The 19,819-nt window shown below is 38.9% G+C and overlaps 2 protein-coding genes across 8 annotated transcripts in view; one reads left to right on the top strand and one right to left on the bottom strand.

The window, feature by feature from the left end:
- The window catches only part of tbxas1 (thromboxane A synthase 1 (platelet)), a 32,314-nt gene extending 19,386 nt beyond the window's left edge, over positions 1–12,928 (top strand). For 4 of the 5 annotated variants that reach the window (XM_088340996.1, XM_088340997.1, XM_088340998.1 and 1 more), the window contains 4 exons: positions 1,374–1,462; positions 3,910–4,047; positions 6,566–6,728; positions 7,089–12,928. In XM_088340996.1, the coding sequence (XP_088197122.1) occupies positions 1,374–1,462; positions 3,910–4,047; positions 6,566–6,728; positions 7,089–7,172 (474 nt within the window). In that variant the 3' untranslated portion in view covers positions 7,173–12,928. The remainder of the gene's footprint in view (positions 1–1,373; positions 1,463–3,909; positions 4,048–6,565; positions 6,729–7,088) is intronic. The other variant, XM_088341001.1, reaches the window with a different exon arrangement.
- The window catches only part of parp12a (poly (ADP-ribose) polymerase family, member 12a), a 35,344-nt gene continuing 24,278 nt past the window's right edge, over positions 8,754–19,819 (bottom strand). Inside the window, exons 8-11 of one of the 3 annotated variants that reach the window (XM_088340994.1) lie at positions 15,125–15,209; positions 14,918–15,045; positions 12,276–12,427; positions 8,754–10,982 (exon numbers count right to left, since the gene is read on the bottom strand). In XM_088340994.1, coding sequence (XP_088197120.1) covers positions 10,729–10,982; positions 12,276–12,427; positions 14,918–15,045; positions 15,125–15,209 — 619 coding nt within the window. In that variant the 3' untranslated portion in view covers positions 8,754–10,728. Of the gene's footprint in view, positions 10,983–12,275; positions 12,428–14,917; positions 15,046–15,124; positions 15,231–19,819 lie in introns of all 3 variants that reach the window. The other 2 variants (XM_088340993.1, XM_088340995.1) reach the window with 2 other exon arrangements.

Below are 19,819 nucleotides of genomic sequence, written 5' to 3'. Positions count from 1 at the left end.
AATTAGATTTTGTTTGGAGAGCAAGTTTGGCTGTTTGGTGAATTTGGTATTAAAATATATGATATGTCTCTCTCAAAATTCAAAAAAATTAAAATAACAATTTTACTGGGGGCAAAAAAAGTTTCTAACCACTTCTGTACTTTATAGTGCTGGGGTCAGCAACAATTGCCTTACTGGCTCTTTTTCAAAAATATTTCATAATGAAACAGTTTATGGATTTTGTAGGAGGACAAACATGACACAAGCATTCTTAACGTTCTCCAATAAATATGGCTTGAAACAGTACGTTTTCATGCAGTTAGTATCTGTTGCCTCCCTTATCTAAGACTTTTAGTCCTTTGCAGCTCTGTTTTTTCTCTTATACTTTTGGTCCAATATTGTTCTTTCAACATGTTGGATTGCCGACCCCCTGGTTTAGTACAACTAAAAAATAAGTGCTGAAAATCACAATGGATTACACATCTACAGCCATTATTCTAATTTTTTGCCCATTCTTTTGTAAACAAAAGAAAGAGGGAAAAACAGAGTGAAGAATAGAGAAAAAAGAAAGCATGAAAGAAATGTAAAAAATAAAAGAAGATACAATCAGTAAAAGGTGGAAAAAGAAAATGAAAGAAGGAAAAAAGAAAAGGAAAAAGGCCAAAAGAAAGACAAAAAAAGATAATGGAAGGAAAATGGTAAAATTAAAGATAAGAGGAAAAAACAAAGAAAAGAAAATAAAAAAGAAGAAAGAAAAATAAAGTAAGAGAAATGAAGGAAAAACAATAGAGAGGAAAAATACAGGGTTTTTGTGTTTAGGGTTAAACGAAGCAGCAGTGTCAGCTCCTTGGTGAGGCTCAAACAAATGCAAATTTTATTAACCTATGACTATTTTTAAAAAATCATATTTAAATGAGGGCGGCATGGCAACTGAGTGGTTAGCCGGCGGCACAGTTCCCAGGTCATGGGTTCAAATCTAGCTACCATTCTTCCTTTGTGGAGTTTGCATGTTCTCCCGTGTTTGCGTGGCTTTCCTCTGGGCACTCCGGTTAAGCATGTCATGTTAATTGGCCAGTCTAAATTGTCCCTAGGTGGGAATGAGAGAGTGAGTTGTCTGTCCCTGTGTGCCCTGCGACTGCCTGGAAACCAGTTCAAAGTGTCCCCTCCCCACTGCCTGGAGACAGCTGGAATGGGCTCCAGCACCCCCGCGAATCTACCGAGGATAAGCGGGGCAGATGATGGATGGATGGATGTTTCAATGATATTTCATGTACTTTTGCTTATTACTCCTTTCAAATGTTTTTTTCTCTAATGAATCCAGTTGGGTTTTTTTTTACTACTTGGAGGTGCTAAATAATACACACAAAGTCTGAAGATGTTTCCTTTCACTGCAGGAGTCACCTGACTACACTAACGTCCAGGAACTGAAATATTTAGACATGGTTGTGAGTGAAGCATTGCGGCTGTATCCTCCTGGATTCAGGTAATGGAAAAGATTCAAAAGCCTGCAAAAGTGACGTGCAGTCAGGGAGGCAGGTGAGGCCTCACCTGTCATAAGGTTTTCCATACATAGGAAGATTCTGGTGGTCCCCCAGCATCTCATAAACTTATTAAAAATATATATACTTATATTTTATCAATATATTTTCAAGTAAAGTCACATTTATTTATATAGCCCTAAATCACAAAAATGTCTCAAAGGACTGCACAATTACCTGATCTTAAACCAGCATGCGGGCAAGGAACAACTCAAAAACCTCATCGTCCTTCTTCTTCGTATCACCACCAGGCAGGCAGTCGGAAAAAGACAGCACAATACAGAATATGAGGTGGGCATCAATCATAAGCTTTGGAATAGAAGTGTGTCTTAGGCCTCGATTTAAAAACTTCCATTGAGGTTGCAGATCTTATCTCCGGAGGCAGGGCATTCCATTACACCGGGGCCCGGATGGAGAACGCTCTCAAGCCTGCAGACTTCTTGGCTGTCGGAGTCACAAGTAGATCGGCATTTTCCGAGCGCAGACTACGTGCAGGAACATAGGGGGGAATCAAATCAGAGAGATAAGAGCGTACCAGCCCATGCAAACATTTGTATGTTAATAACGGAACCTTAAAGTCACATCTTAAGTGGACTGGGAGCCAGTGCAAGTTGGCCAATACAGGATTAATATGCTCAAACGTTTTGGTCTTAGTCAAAAGTCTTGCTGCCGCATTCTGAACCAGCTGCAAACTTATAATGCTAGACATCGGGAGACCAGAAAGCAATACATTACAGTAATCAAGCCGAGAAGTAATAAATTCATTAATTAAAACCTCTGCATCTGATTGGGACAGCATCGAACAAAACTTCGCAATATTACGGAGGTGGTAGAAAGCTATTCTAGTAATATTTTTCACGTGTGACTGAAACGACAGATTAGGATCAAATATAACACCTAGATTTTTGACCGAGTCACTATGGGTCATATTACATTTGTCTAGGTTCAGGGTAGTGTTTGAAAACAACTGACGACAGTGAGCTGGACCAATAATCAACATTTCATTTTTTTCTGGGTTAAGGCGCAAAAAATTAGGTGACATCCATCTTTGAATCTCAGTAAGGCAAGCCTCCAGATTTCTACAACTTAAATGTCCAGTTGTGTCCAGTGGCACATACAGTTGAGTGTCATCTGCATAGCAATCGAAACTAATATTATACTTGCGGATAATGTCACCAAGCGGGATCATATAAATACTAAAAAGAAGGGGGCCAAGTACAGAGCCTTGAAGAACACCACAGGGGACATTAGATTGTTTAGAGGTCAGATTGCCATAGTTTACACATTGCATCCTGTCTGACAGGTAGGACCTAAACCACGAGAGTACAGTTCCTGAGATACCAATGCATTCCAGACTAACCAGTAATATGTTGTGGTTGACAGTATCAAAAGCAGCGCCGAGATCCAGCAGCAGTAACATTGATGAAGCACCGGAATCTATTGCTATATTGTTTTCTGCAACAATATTGAGTAACCTGGTTTCTTCAGTAAAGCAAGGTGTATTCTTCTTAGGTCGAAATTTATGTCTTAGGGGCTCCACAGAATCAAGAACATTAACCAAAGCAGTATTAAAGTTGTTTGTAAGTGAGTCAACAGACCCAGTGTACAAAGGGAAGGCTGCAGTTACCGTAGGTAATAGTTCTTTTAAGGCTAATACCGTTGAAGGGCGGATATCGCGACTGCTAAAGCCTACATTTTCCTTATCACAGTAAACATTAAACAGCACCTCACACTTAACAAGATAGTGATCAGAGATGGCATTAGGATACGGTAACTGTAACATTTGAGGCTACTACGCCACGGGTCAGAACAAGATCTAGAGTGTTCCCATCTGTATGAGTGGGCACATCAACTATTTGATTGAAACCAAATGTATCAATCAGTGACTTAAAAGCAATTGCAAGTGAATTTGATGGGGAGTTTATGTGAACATTAAAATCACCAATAATTACAACATTGTCCGCATAAGTTACTAAGTCTGTTAACAGTTCCGAAAATTCATCCAAAACATTTGAGGTCCAGGTGGGCGATACACAACAACTAAATAAATTGGTGTTGACATTAAGGACCTCATAACCAAGTGCTTTAAACGTTTTAAAACCAGTAGGGGTATTAGGAGTAAATTTCAACTTACCTTCCGATATAAGAGCAACACCTCCACCTTTTTTGCATGGTTGTTTACACACACACACACATATACACCTGTATATATAAAACTGTCACATGAATAGTATAATGGGGAATAATAATATAGGTATAATAAAATAATACTGTAGATTCATTTATTTGTGAATCTGACTCACCATACAAGAACCTGTCCGCACGTCACTAGCTTGCAATAGAAAAGAAATCAAAACGTGTAAAGGAATGTTATTCTCTGATGGAAAAATAGGTTTTCCCGAGAAATTGAGCAGGATTGCGTGGTGAATGGTGTGCGCCTCCCAAAAGGAGCCCTGTTGGAAATCCCGGTTGGATTCCTTCACTATGACCCAGAGCACTGGCCCGAGCCGGAAAGGTTCATCCCTGAAAGGTAGGGATCCTCAACAAGCTCTAGCTCAGGATCAACCGTATTTAGAATTATGCCAATTTAGGTTCGGTTGGTTGGATCCCTTAATCACTATGGTCGTAGGGGCGTCATTTGCTGTGGTGTGTCTTGGGCAAGCATAGCCTGCTGGCACCCATCCCTCTTCAGGCGAACAAATGTTTCCACCCGGTCTCGAACCAGGGACCTTTTTGCGTGTTAGCCAAGTGGGCCCCACTGAGTCTATTTAACCCTATTTCATACTTTGTTTTTCTTTCTTATGCGCTTTTTTTCTTCTCTCTTTCTTCAAATCTTTTATTTCTCTTTCTGTCATTTCCTTCTTTTTCTTATACAGTGGAACCTCGGTTCTCGACCATAATCCGTTCCAGAACCCTGTTCGAAAACCGATTTGGTCGCTCACCCAAAATCGTTTTTCCCATTAAAAGTAATGTAAAATCATTTTAATCCGTTCCAACACCACCATGAACGTAAACATGAAGCTAACCCAGGCTAATCGTACGTTCGCGTTAGCGTAATCTTCCGTACGAAAGATTACTCTAACATGAACGTGTAAAAATAAAAAAATCAGGTCGTTTACAAATCATTTAGCACCACAAGTGGCTAGTGCTCAATTGGAAAGGGGTCACCGTTCCAACACCCTGAATTTTGGGCTCAGTTCCAACACCCTGAATGTTTACCTCGAATCATAAAGCTAACCCAGGCTAATCGTACGTTCGCGTTATCGTAATCCTCCGTACGAAAGATTACACTAACATGAACGCGTAATAAAAAATCAGGTCGTTTACACGTCATTTAGCACCCGGGTCTCCACAAAAATTGGTGAGCAGTTAAAGGATAAAGAAAATAATTATGAATAGGATTTCTTACCTTTGTGGTGCTCAGCAGAAGCCATGCTGTATGTATAGCAAGATCGGAAACTCTCACACCTTCTTCATATTTTGCTATTATTTCTTTCTTAAATGCAATAGTTGTACGCACCACTCTTTTTTCACCTGTAGCAACTTTGCTGCTTGCACTGACCTTCTTGCGAGGCATAATTAGGGGTTAAAACACTCCGTTCACCGATATTTAAAATGAAAGCAAAGAAGTGCGCGCGCGCACGTGACAACAGTTCTTCACGAGGGGTGGGGGCAATCTACACCCGTACGCCGCTCAGCATCGCCCCAAGCGTACCGGCGTTCGAACTCCGATTTTTTTGAACGAAAAGCGAAGCAAGAATTTCTCGAAATTTTTGGTCCAGAACCGATTTGTTCGAACTGAGAGGTGTTTAAAAACCAAGGTTCCACTGTATTTCGTTCTTTTTTTCTATCTCTTTTCTCTCTTACTCTGTGTTACTCTCTTTCTCTATTTTTTACCAAGTTATACTAAGTAGAATTAGAATTGCCTCTGTTGACATTCATTGCATCATAGTGAAAATGGTTTGCCACGAGATTAGACATGGCACTCCAGGGTAAACACTTGATAAAGACTGAAAAGAAAAAACAAAAAGAATGTCAGGATAAATAGGCCAAATATTTACAAAGCAGTGCTTGGAGGCTGGCTTAATTTGTGATAATAGTGCAATAAAAAAGATATAGTGCACCATAATAGTAGTGCAGGGGTGTCAAACTCATTTTAGCTCAGGAGCCACATAGTAGAAAAGCCATTCTCATGGGGCCGGACTAGTAAATTGACAGCATAAGTGTTTCTGAGCTGGAGGGTTGGGGTCTTTTCAAAGGCTCCCTATTAAATCATGATTCAGTTATGCAAAGTTCCATTATAAAACAAGGGTTTTCCCCGCTTCAATGTGTTTTCCTCACTAATATATAATATGTTGTAACAATAAGATACAGTATGAATACCCTGTTTTCAGTACAAAATATCTTTTTTACAGCCTTGATGGCCCTGGGGAAGAAACTGTCCACGAGTCTGTCTTTTTTTCAAGACAGGGGTTAGAAACGTTTTGGACCCCAAGACACATTAAAGCAAAAATATTTAGATTTTTTTTGGGGAGAGAGACACACCAAATAGTTTAAGACCAAAATTCAAACCCGGTCTGCAGACTAAAGCTAATTCTTTTAACGCTTTTTATTTCACCATGTGACGTTGGATAATATACTAAATAATAATAACGCCTGTGTCCAATATGTATCCCATATATAAATATACATACATATACATATATATATATATATATATATATTTATTTAAAATCTCACACACACACACACAGTACCACCTTGTGGCCTGAACACAGTTGATAAAAGAAAATCAGATAGGCGGGGTGAAAAAAACATTCATAAAGGCTCTCCGAACTCAGCTTGACAATTTTAACACATACAAAAGAGAAAATATTTCATTTTGCGCTAGTTAAGGACACTTCAAACTACGCACCCTACCTTTAAATATAGGTTATGAACCAAACTCAAAAGAAAGGTTTTAAAAGGTTGTTGTTTTTTTGGTACCAGCAATTTTTTGGGAAATAAAAAGTGGCATATTGTGATGTATTCTTCCTTTTCTCTTTGAGATTCACCCCCGAGGCTAAAGGGAGCAGACATACGTTTGCATATCTTCCTTTTGGGGCCGGCCCGCGTAACTGCGTGGGCATGCGGCTGGCCCAATTGGAGATCAAGGTGGCTCTGGTCCGTCTCTTCAACAAGTTCAACATTGTGTCCTGCTCTGACACAAAGGTGAGCTGCATTATCTGAGCAAAACCTTGTTTTGGTGCTGGGTTCAATCGGACCCCAGAGGTTCGGTGAGGCAGTCTCAGGGGTTCAGTGGAGCCTCGGGGTTCAAGAACAAAGGTGGGTAGAGTACCCAAAACTTTTACTCAAGTAGAAGTACTGTTACTTTAAAAGAATATGATCAAGTAGAAGTAAATAGTACAAAATCCATATAATTGTGGTCTTAAATAAAAAACAAACACATTTTATTTCACACTAAAAAGGGTTCGGCGAAGTCACATTTGAAACTGGTGCACTTCAATAGCTAACCACTATTTTAGAGCCCTAACCTCAACAGGATTGTTTTTTGTTTCTATCTTGTTTTAGGTTCCACTTGAGTTGAAGTCATCAAGCACCCTGGGACCCAAAAATGGCATTTTTGTCAAGCTTACAAGAAGAATTGACATATGAGACAATGTCTTTGTTGGCCTCACAATTACAGCAGCTAGACATTCTTTGTCTCTTGAGATGTACAGATGATTGTAATACTTTATGGCAGGGGTTGGGAACCTACGGCTCGCGAGCCATTTATGGTTCTTTTCACGAATACATATTGTTCGGGGATAAAATAGAGCTTGCTTAATTGACATATGACTAGCCCCGCACCCTTTACTCACGTTGAAAACATTCAAGATTTTGTGAAGAGCTTTAAGGCAAGTTTCACGGTACGATACATTTTCCAGGAGGAAATTAAAACTTGTTCGGCCCAGAAAGCTCACATGTCATCTAAAAAGTCACTAAAATGGCCTGAACTATATATTAATGATTTCCTACATAGTTAGTTTTGGTCATAGCACAATGCTGCTTTTACGGGCAATAGAGGGCAAAAAGTACACAGAAAGAAATAAAAACGGTGTCTATAGATAGCTCTGAGGCCACTGAACATTTAGTGGTTGAAAGTATTGACTTGTTTTACAGGAAATACAACACACTTATTTGTCTTTTACTTTTTTAGCTAGCTATCTAGCTCTCTTTTGTTTTTTTTACCTGAGTATGAACTTCACATAACAATATTATTATCATTGATATCATCATATTTGGCATTTGGATTCTTTAGAAACCAAGTTACATGTTTACTTTTCCCAAAATTTGCTTAAAATTCCTGTTCCCACAAGAATATTTTATACAGCTGATGTTATATCTGTGGAGCCCTTTGAGACTTTTTGTGATGAAGGTTCATACAAATAAATATGACTTGACCTGTTGAGAAGGTCGATGAAAAGCTTCAGATTTAGGCAAAAAATATAGGCTACATGTCACAATGTAAACGGGATAAATCTCATCCTGTTGTCATTAATCTAACTCAATGGTTCCCAAACTTTTGCAGACTGGCGTCCCCTTTGCTCCCCAGTGAAATCCTAGCGCCCACTTTGGGAACCACTGATCTAACTAGACTTGACATGTAGAAATAGGCTTTGTTATTGCTACTAGCTTTTATTAATCTAAACCTTGTTTAAAGCTCCATGTTAGCCTAGCTAGATTTTTCATACTCTCGTATGATTACCAAAGTACACTGAACTCTCAGTAAACAAAGTAATGTTATGTAGAACACAACCAAGAGCCAACGTTGGCCAACACCGCCAAACGCTACAGATGTTAGCGTTGTAAATAACTTGATATTTCTCTCCAAAAATGTGACAATATGTTGCCTCAAATACTATGTTGACCCACCTTAGAATGTATAATAATCTGAAAAATAGTCTGTGTAATAACTTGTGAAGCCCTTTGAGACTCTTTGCGATTTAGGGCTATACAAAAATAAAATGACTTGACTTGACATGTAGACATCATTAACTTCATCCACTTTGAGTTGGTGCCACATTGCTTTATCCAAAGCGGAGTCTCGATTTGAATGTGGCATTTGAAAGTGTAAAATATACAGACCATCACCTCTAGATCAGTGATTTTCAACCTTTTTTGAGTCAGGGCATGTTTTTTACCTTGGAAAAACTTTGTGGCACACCACTAACCAAAAATGTTATAAAATGACACTGAAAAGTATGTTTAATTACAATAAAATTTATAATACCCCAAGTTTTTACAGCATAGACACTTGACAATGACATAATATTTACAGAAAATGAGTCATAAATCTTTTATAAAATTGTAAGTTTTAAAAAGTGACATTGGATAATTTCTCACGGCACACCTGATGATCTCTCACGGCACACTAGTGTTTTGCAGCAGAGTGGTTGAAAATCACTGCTCTAGATACCTCGGGGATTTGCATGAACCCCATGCATATCGTTTGACCATTTTAAAGTTGAAATTTAAGAAACAACACGAAAAAATGAACGAAAACTGACCAACTGCAATGCATTTCTATGGACGAGGGAACTTAGAATGTCCGAGTGTGTTTGCAACATGCACTGTGATTGCCTCATCGCATTTGAGGGCGGGGCTTTGCCATAGGTCAATTCCTTAATTCCTTAAATTCCTTACATTGTCACACCTGCGAAGCCACGACAATAGTGAGTGTCAAATGGGTTTGGTTCAGTATATTTAGACACTATTTTTACTGAAGTTTACAGTCAAGGTGTCACACAAACAGACCACCCCGTTTTGGCTGCAAATTGCTCACTAATACTTTATTTGGAAGCTCATTATACAATCTATCTTCATTGTTAAAACACTTTATGATGGAAAGCCACAGAACAAACTTTAATGACACAGAAGCTATGTAGCTATACACAGGGCACGCACACTCCTCCTCGCAGAGTGCTGTCTGCACTGAAGGTCAATACGCCAGTATCCTTGATTACAGTATTTTGTGACATGTTTACGAAATAACTTTGATGCTTCTTGTTTTAAAGCCATTATTTAGGAAATAAATGACAATGATAGTTAAATTGAGTGGGAGGGAGACACATTTTAAGTGATTTTATATATATATATATATATATATATATATATATATATATATATACATATATATATACATATAAATAGATTATATATCGATATATATTGAAATGGGACAAAGGTTATTACATAATTATTTCCTAAATTTTATCAAATCGTCAAACATCGCATAGTAAAATAAAATCTGCTGAAGAATTTTCCGTTGGCAGTTTTGTTCAATTTTCTTTTAAAACATATAATATGGCTCTTTCATATATATATATATATATATATATATATATATATATATATACACATTTTTTTTATTTTTATTTATTTTTTTTTTTTTTTGCTCAAATGGCTTTTTGGGTCAAGAAAGGTCCCGACCCCTGCTTTAGAGGATTTTGCATTTGAAAACAATATGTGATGTGCTGTCAGGGTGAGGCCAATGATGCTGTGCCTCACTTGTCATCCTGAAAATATTAAATTAAAACTATTTTGAGTGTTAAAACAGTTAAATGAAGAAGCTGTACAGAACTTTTTTCTCAATGCTGACATCTCCTGGCTTGTGTCATCATAGCAGCCTCTGTCAAGTTCATGCTCCGCGTACTCAAGTATGTTCTTTATTATTTAGAAGCACTCAAAAAAAATCTTAAAAAAACAAAAAAATGTGATATTTACCTTACGGTGACTGATTTAGGTAGATTTGGTCACATTTAATGACAGATTTACTGTGCTACTAAGAAAGAAGTTATAATGTCCTTTCTATTCATTTCTAACGTGGCTTGCCTGGTGTGTTCCAGATTACTATTTTTTTAGTAAAACTGATCAATGCTTTTGTTTTAGTAATTTTATTAGCATTCATGTAATGATTTCAAATACAAGTTTGATGACCAAAAAATTAAGTCGTAATTATGTTTCTTTGAAGTTGTCGCGTTAAAAACGTGCAGGTAGCATGAGAAAGATGAATTCAAATTCTATAACGTACAAGTGTACATTCTGTTTTGCTTATTTAGGTAATTGTTTGACGTGATGCGGTTTATTTATTTTTATCTTGTGCTCTTTTATGCCTTGTCTCGCGGGCCAAATTATATCCGTTGGTGGGCCGTAGTTTGCCCACCGCTGCTCAAGAGTATTCAATAATGTACTCTGGATATATCTGATGACTATCAAAGATAACAAAAATGCTAGGGCTTTTTTCGTCATCAACACAACTATCAAATAAGACTGTGGTAAATTTTTCCGATGGTGGACGAAGAAAATGACTTTTTCCCTCTGTGTAGCGTCCCACCAGCACCAAGGCCACAAACATGCTCTTCTTCCCGTTGCTGGCTGAGGCATACCTATCTCCGTAAGAAGCGTTTTTGCAAAAGTAGCTTCCTGTAAAGACATTTTTTACTCATCACTAAACATGTAATGATGTTGAGTTGACTACAGTAAAATCCAGACTACAAGCCGCTCCTTATTTTCTACATTTTAAACACAAAACATCAGGGGGAATATGTCTACAACAGAAAAGTAACACATTGTGCCGCGAATCAGACACTCTTTTGCGGATTGTGTCCACAGCTGTCAAATGAACTGGCGCTGCAGTGAATATAAATTAAATTGGCATAAATATACGCAGGAGTGACACAAAAACATTTTCAAAGCAGCAATCTGTCAATGCGTTTCAGCTAATGTCAGTGGGCGGGGCCGTGGCAACCGTGACAGAACCTGGCGCCACATGGCGGGGACAAATTGACCGCCATGGCAACCATGACACACACTAAAATATTCCATTAGCCGACACTAATTGTGAGAAAAATTCCAAGCATTCATGTATAAAGTTTTCTCATATGAAGAAATACTTGGTCTCCTCTATCTCTTTGCCATGTACTCAATGGATGGGAGACCTTAGCATACGTCTCATGGCTCTGCATGTCTAAAGACTGTTGTGATTGAACAGGTTTCTAAATTTTATTCAATACAGTACATTGAATTTTGTTTTGAGAATGTTTTTGTTGCACTCCTCCAAATACTCTGTTTTCCGAACTAAGAGGCCACATTAAAAAACCCATAATAGCCGGAAAGTTGGGTGCCTTACAATCTGGTGCGCCTTATATACTTGGAAAAAAATGGTGCATAAAATTGGAAATGCATCTATCTATCTATCTACCTTAGTCATATCCCTCAAGAGGGATGACCGACAGCAAGACAAACAATAACAAAGAAAAAAAAAACAGGTAGGGGAAGGAGATAGCAACTCATAGGATGGTGGGAGATGCAGAATGAGCCTAACATCTCTTTGTGAGCTGAAATTAATGTCTCCTATTGTGTGTTTTATTCGAGATGTAAGGTGATAGACCTAACACTTAGTAATTTTCAAATGTTATTTACGAAAAAAAATAATCAACCAAAAAACATACTTTGTTTCTAACGAAAAATAAGCTCCAGACTTTATTTTAATGTGTCCTATGCTTTTACAGTATATAGTAGGTACAAAACTATATTTTCTGTGGGCCTTCAAAAATGAGGCTAAATGGCAATATTCGGCTGACATCGGCACTCCCAATTTGAGAAAAACTTCTGGCAATGATTGAGTTAATCACAGCATAGTTTGTTCCTTTTCTGTACTAGACATTACCCCGCTGATATTTGTCAAATGAATGAATTACAATAGCGAGCATGTACCTTTGCCGTATTTGGTGCCGTGGAGGCCGTTCAACCTCCAGTCAAAGTTTTGCTCACAGATGGCTTCTGTCAGGTTTCCATTTGTCCCGTGAAACAAGTAATGCTCAAGAACGGATGTCCCCTTATTCCTCTTCTTCATCTCATCTCTTTGCCTGGACATACACAAAAATAAATCATACATTTATCACATCCATTCTATGTAAAGAAGGGGTGTCAAACTCGTATTTTGTTTCCTTGACTAAAATGTAATCTCTCGTTGTGTTAATCGACTGTGCCTTGCTAAAAAAATAAAAACAATAATTGAGAAATCATATCAATTAAAGCTAATCTAATTTATGCACACTGCAAGTCATCAAAAATAGCACACAAACACTCGTTTAAAGGGACAGCGTGTGTAATTAAGGACATCCTAGAGGCAAAAAAAACAAACTTAATTCGTTAAATAAAAAAACAGATTATCGTATGTGTTTGTAACTTTAAAATATTCTATATTGTAATATTACTCTGACTGAAATCATCATTGCAGCTCCTTTTGTTGAATGTGCAAGTACGTGAAATTCTTAAATAGGCTTGATTTAACTTTTCATCTTTTCGGTGGGTTTGGGTTGACATTTGGAACGTTTTCATCCTACAATAAAAGAAAACTGCCAGAACTCACCTGAGATTGCAATCTGAAAAATTAAACATTGTATTTTACACAATTTTCTATGGGTAGGTCTAGGCGTCTCTGAAAGTGGCTATTAGGAGACAACCAGTTTACAGCTAAGAAACCTCTGCAACTGTGTATTTTACTTTGGCCAATTTTTAAGACATTTTTAAAGAGTTGTAAATGTTTGACTTCTATTTCCTGAAGTTAATCAATGATTTTGCATACTTGCGCATAGTATCCATCCATTCATTATCTGCACCACTCATCCTTAGTAGGGTCGCAGAGGTGCTGGAGCCTATACCAGCTATCTTCGGGCAGTGGGCAGGGGACACCCTGGACTGGTTGCCATCCATTCGCAGGGCACACAGAGACAGACAACTCATTCCCTCATTCACACCTAGGGACAATTTGGACCGGCCAATTAACCTGACATGCATACTTTTGGAATGTGGGAGGAAACCGAAGTTCCCGGAGGAAATCCACGCAGCCATAGGGAGAACATGCAAACTGCACACGGGGAGGCTGCAGTAGCTGAACCTCCGCACCGTGGGGCTGCGCGCCACCCACCCAGCCGCCCTTGCGTGTATTAATGTTGTGTAAAAATGAATCACTAATGGCGTTATGCACGTTTACTTTCGAATACACATAGTATATATCTGCATATTCTTCTTCTGACCAATGTGTCAATTATCATTTGATATGGTTACTACTGGCTGAAAGTATCCAAAGGCAATCTCAATTTTATCAATGCAGGCCCTTATAGGCTAATAAAGGCTGTAGACCATGAAAAAAAGCCTGCAATTGGCCTAGAGTGTTGTCAAAAGATCAGAGGCTAATAGCCAGACTGCAAATCATCTTTTAGACGGGATTGTGGAGTGAAACAAACTGATTACAACAATAATCGTCAAACAATGCGTTTAAGTGGCTTTTTTTAAATTTATCGGCATTAACGTGTGTTTGAAGGTAAATGTTTTACATGGTTGGATTTACTGGACGGCCCTGAATTTAACCAGGCCATGTTTGCAGACAATCATCTCATTTGATGACTGCCAGGGGATGTAATTTGTGAGCTATGCCAGCTTTATCGTATTTTCATGTTTCGGACTGGTTGTGATGTTTCTGTGATAAGTACGTTTTGAAATTCCAAGATTTTAAGCCTTCCAATGATATGTGGCATGGCATATTTCAGTGACTGGTGACATCGTGAAGACACGATTTTGTATTAACAGTTAGATGGCCCGCTGGCAGAATGATGAGGGAGTTCATAGAGAAAAATTTTGTAACCTCATTAAGGACACCTCAAACTACTGGGATGTGTGTTTCCTCAAATGTTCTTTAGTTGATACATAGTCGTCAAAAAGCTACAGTGTGTGGTTTGCTTTGGAGTGGTACCTGGCTTTGGTGACATCCAGTGGACACATTTATACAGCAGGTTATAGTTTAAGGCAGGGGTCTCCAACCGTTTTTAAGCGGATAACTACTTTTTGCTATTTATTGGTGCAAAGGGGCACCCAGTTTTCATCTGAGAAATGAATATCTTGCACTACTTACCATGTTGTCATCACGAGGTTAATTATTGGAAGTAGAAGGGAGAGAAAAAAAAACGACGGAGAAAGAGAAAAGACAAGAAGAGAGAGTGAAAGAATGAGCAAAATAACAAGAGAGGAAGGGAAAAAGAAAGGGAGAAATAGAAAAAAAGGCAAAAAGAAAGTTAGAGAAAGATGTTAAGAAAGGAAAATAAAATGAAGGAAAAGAAAGAAAGAAGGAAAGAAAATCAGACAAAGAGAAAAAAAAAATATATGGATAAATAGGTAGTAAGGTTAATTTGACTTAGTCAAAAATCATTTGACCAGAAAATCGCAATGACCCAACACTTGTGATCTATTCTAAGAACAGTTTAGCAGGAATCTCAACTGTTCTAAGTGGGGACCCTGGTGCCTGCCGGGACCACGTTGAAAACCCCGGGTTTGATGTGTGTGTGAGATTTACATACAACAAGAATCGTTTCCACAGAGAAGGGTTCTGGACTCTCTTGATTTCGTGGATCTTTGTGCCTGGCATGGTCACTCTGAATAAAGATTCAAAGCGGTTGTACTCTGTAGACTTGGAAAGAGGCACGAGCTAAAAAGAACGATAAGGAGCTCATTTAATAGGTCTGCAAAAAGAACCTTAAGCCATAGATGATAATAAACAATGAAACCTTGTATCCAATCTCAGGCAGAGCAGTCTTGTCCCAATGGGGAGGGAAATCTTCAGCAAAGATTGAACTCCGTTGTAAATTATGTCTTTCGGACGATAAAGCGGGACTAAAAATACAGAAAAAAAAAACTTTCCTGTATTTAATGCACTACAAGGCGCACCCCCTTAATACCTAATCAGTTTGTAATCCATATATCCGACAGCGCTTGTTTTCAGCCAATCAGAACACAAGGCAGACGACAGCTCGTGGCTGCCGATTTAGGTCGGCCATCTTTGTACGACAGACAATGCACATGTAATCCACACGCTCGTAGTGTTTTGTATCAAAATGGCTGGACAATGTGTCTGGGGAACTTGTAATGTAAATCAGAGGTATCCAGAACGATTGGTAGGGGTGAGCTTTGTCCCTTTTTCTCAGCCAAAAACTAATTTGGAGAAATGTTTGAGATGGTTAAAGGCATGCGGGCGGCTTCGCGATCAAGTCAACGTGCAGAGGATTGATAGGAACCGAAGAAGTTATTTTTTTTCTACAACAAGTGTTTTATTTTTATTACGTTATCTGTTAGTTCTAAGTAAGAGAAAATCGTACCGTTAGCTTCTGGCCATTGACTTTGTCTTATGTTACCTTGGTCACATCATAGTCGGAGATCGGCGTACGCACTGAAACCCAGTATTTAATGTCTACAAATAATAATGTCTAATTTGTTTATAACAACCTTATTGTAGATGTTTTGTAGTCATTTTGATAAATATCCTCGGTAGCCAATGTGGTCTACATTCAACAGCAGGCAGTTTGTAAGTTACTGCGGCCGCTTTACTTGTACTTTCTTTGAGTATATTACTGCACCCTCGTTAGCATATGACCAAAACAAATGCAAGCGAAGGTGGCGGTTCGTGATTAAGGTAAAACTTGTAAATTATGGAATAACAACAGTAGCGGAAAGACGAGCACTGAAAAAGCTGAGGTCAATCATGGACAATCCATCGCATCCACTACACAGCATTATCTCCAGACAGAAGAGCAGTTTCAGCGACAGACTGCTGTCACTGTCTTGTACTACGGACAGACTGAAGAGATCTTTTCTTCCTCATGCCATGAGGCTCTTTAACTCCACCCGGCAGAGTAAAGGCCCACATTAAACCACACCACTTACATTGGATATTACCGAATCTTACTGCAATATGTATTCTGTGTAGCACTATTTAGTTACTCTATATAACACGCTACAGTGGGCATTTGCACGTCACACTGGGTATTTGTATATTGTATTCTTTTGGCTTTATTATTGTACTGTTCTCAGCTCAGGGATGCTGCTGGAAATGTGAATTTCCCTTCGGGGATGAATAAAGTATCTATCTATCTATTTATCTAACTACAATATGTGACCCAGTTTATCAAATTTATGAAACGCGCGATATCATTTCCATGTGTTCCTTGAGACTCGAAACAAATAGAAATGACACCACTCGTTGTCATTAATTTTATATACTGGATCACTCATTGTATATCCTCTATATGCCATTATCTCTCACATATCTGAATCTATTTCGATGTGCATTTGTTACAGGGCTTCTGACTTCCTTATAGATCGCCAACATTTTGCATTCACCGTTAAAATATTATTAGCATTTTTGGACACCTTGATGCCATGAAAATAATAATAACAATAATAATAATAAGTGAGACCCTTTTTTGCTGAATTATGAGATAATTTTACATAGTAAGGAAGAAATTACACGGCTAAGCTATCAGGAATAGCGTCTAAAGAATCGCTCGCTGTTTCAGCCGCCATATTTGCTTCGCTTGTGATTCCTGGATACTGTAACTATGGTGGGCGTGGCTTCGCGCTCGCTGTCGGATACATTAATTGGGACTGGTGAGTCAAATCACACCACACCTGTCCCTAATTGGGCTCACTTTTCATAATGACATTTGGACAAAACTGAGGATACTAGGATGGACTTTAAAAAAGTGTTGGCGGAAACAAAGGTGGAAAATGAAAATCACTTGACCCTGAGTGCTGCCCTAATGTCTTTTTAAAGGATGAGCCTATTTAGGGACAGGTGTGGGGTTATTTGACACACCTGTCCCAAATAAAAACTGATTTTGTGCCCTCTGGTGGACCAAGGCGCACCTGACCCTGTCATAAAAACTAAACAAAATAATAATATAACAATCAATTTGTACATAAACACGCACAAAAGTAAGTAAACACACACGCGTGAAAGCGCACATAAACACATGCACGAAACGTACATAAACAGGCAACAAAACGGACATAATGAAGCACAAAAATGTACGGAAACACGCACAAAAAAGTACATAAACGCAAGCATGAAAACGGACGTGAACAAGCACAAACTCATAGGTGAACAAGCACAAAAGCGTATGTATATGCATGAAAACATACTTAAACGCACGAACAAAACTGTACTTTAGCACACGCACGAAAAAAACAGGCACAAAAACGAACGTTAACAAGCACAAAAACATACAGAAACAAGAGCAAATCCGTACCTAAAGGCAGGCACAAAAACATACTTTAACGCATAGATGAACGCACAAGAAAACAAAACATACGTAACACACTGCTTTTGACCATCAGTAATGGTAACGGCGGAAAAATTAATTAGTTAGATTACCTAGTTACTGAAAAATAACGCCGCTATGTACTAAAGGGATTTATTATGGCGTCGCTCCAAGCACTGCTCCCCTTCTTACAACCGTCTGATACGAACATTTTTTTAAGGATGTCGAAAAATATTGGGACTGTACTGTACTGTAGGGCTTCTTTCCGCCACTACCGGTGTGTGGTGGCGCTACGAGAGGTCACCCAACATCCACTTCTAAAAAGAAATCCGCCTTCTACTTCCTCGTTTGTGTGTAAACATTCTATGTGTACTGTATCTCTAGCGCACGAAGAACTTTAATATCTCATGCATCCATTCAATATGGTTAGTGTAAAGTGTAAAAAAGAGGCAAGCCGTTTCTTTTGAAATGAAAGTGGAATAGGAAACATGATGCGGTTGAGAAAATGGTCGGACGCCTTTTTCGGCCACATTTTACCACGGAGGAGGACCTCTTCAAGCGCATCTTCCAAGACTAAGTTAAACTCAACTCTATTTTTCTTTAAAGATTGCAAAACATTATTTGCAACAGAAGTTGAACAATGGTTAGGGGGGGGATTTTGTAAGGTTTATTGTTCTATATTCTTTATCAATTATCCATTGTCCGTTATCGGTCAAATCATAATACGCTTCTAAGCCAAGGGGGCGAGACACTTGCTTTCAGCCAAGAGGCTGAGTCAAGGTCCTAGCCACAGATCCAAGGAGCGATCAGTGCGAATGCACCGTTCCCGGAGGTACTGCAATACTGGGCCGATGCGTGGAGTGGACAGAGCAAGCAATTTATCCCTGGACCAACGGTGGTACAGATAACAATCGAAAAAACAATAGAGCTTATCTCATTACCACACCATTTTTACTCACGGTGATAGAAACACGGGTTTAAATAGAGCATTCTCATAGGTTGACTATACCCTCCAACCGCTCACCTGAGCGTCAATAAACTCTCGTTTTAATGTGTAAAGGTATTAAAAGAACATGCATAGTATTTTGTTGAAATACTTTTCTGTTTCTGTCTTTCGCAAGATGATTGACGCACAGGTGAACAATTTAATTGTTCAACAGAATGCACTATGCAAATTGGCGTTTTTGGAACTGTAAAAATAGTGTGGTAATGAGATAAAGTCAGTTGCATTTTTGGATGTTATATGTACCAATTGTGGTCAAGTGGTAAAGTGTTGGCGCCCTCATCGTCACAACCAAAATTTCTGTTAGATAGATAGATAGATAGATACTTTATTCATCCCCGTAGGGAAATTCACACTTCCAGCAGTCTACCCCGTTGTTTATTAACAGATGAACATGATGCCCTAGGGGTGCTTGTAGCGAAGTGGATGACGTCACGCCAGAATTCGACATCCCTGCGGCAGATGGAAGACTTTTCTTTGTGAAAATCCAGGGATACACCACCTCGTGTTAGCAAGTCCGCCTCCTCCCTGATTCCCCCCGGCTTTCGTGTCTCTGTTTAGCGGCGTTGAAGCCGGATTGCTCCGGGTAGCTCCGGGTGGCTACATGTTAGCGTCCGGAATGCTAAACGTGAGCCACGTTTCCGCAAAACACAGCAACTGCGCTCCCTGTGCGCTTCGATGTTTTCCACCAGCACTCGATGATCTTATTTGGTCGTGAGTTCGCATTTACCATGATTACGGATGGTGCCGAAGACTTATAACGCCGCTAGCCGCTTCGCTAGCTTCGGCTCTTCCTCCACGATAGGCCCCTTCATCACGCCGGCACGAGAATTCTTCAGGGCAAGGAGTTGAAATTCCTTGAATACACGCATTTCTTGTGCGTTAAAACCCATGTCCATAGGATAGAAGTAATCCATAGTGTAGTTGTCAAAACGGGAAGAAAAAACACTGAAGATAGGAGCAGACAATAAAACAATAGGGCAGCTGCTGGAAAAGGCAGCCGCTCGTGGCTTTGTTACATGCATGATTAGCAATCGTTCAATCATTAACTGAAGAATAAATATGTAACACACAAACATTAATACTGTATGCTTTTCCAATCTTATCCACCATATTTCGCTGTATATAAGTCACACCGAGTTATAAGGCGTATTTTTAAATTC

The sequence above is a fragment of the Urocampus carinirostris genome, chromosome 7 (genome assembly GCF_059441175.1).
Source record: "Urocampus carinirostris isolate Australia breed hairy pipefish chromosome 7, RoL_Ucar_1.0, whole genome shotgun sequence".
Taxonomy (NCBI): domain Eukaryota; kingdom Metazoa; phylum Chordata; class Actinopteri; order Syngnathiformes; family Syngnathidae; genus Urocampus; species Urocampus carinirostris.
This window is presented reverse-complemented; position numbering and strand designations above follow the sequence as displayed.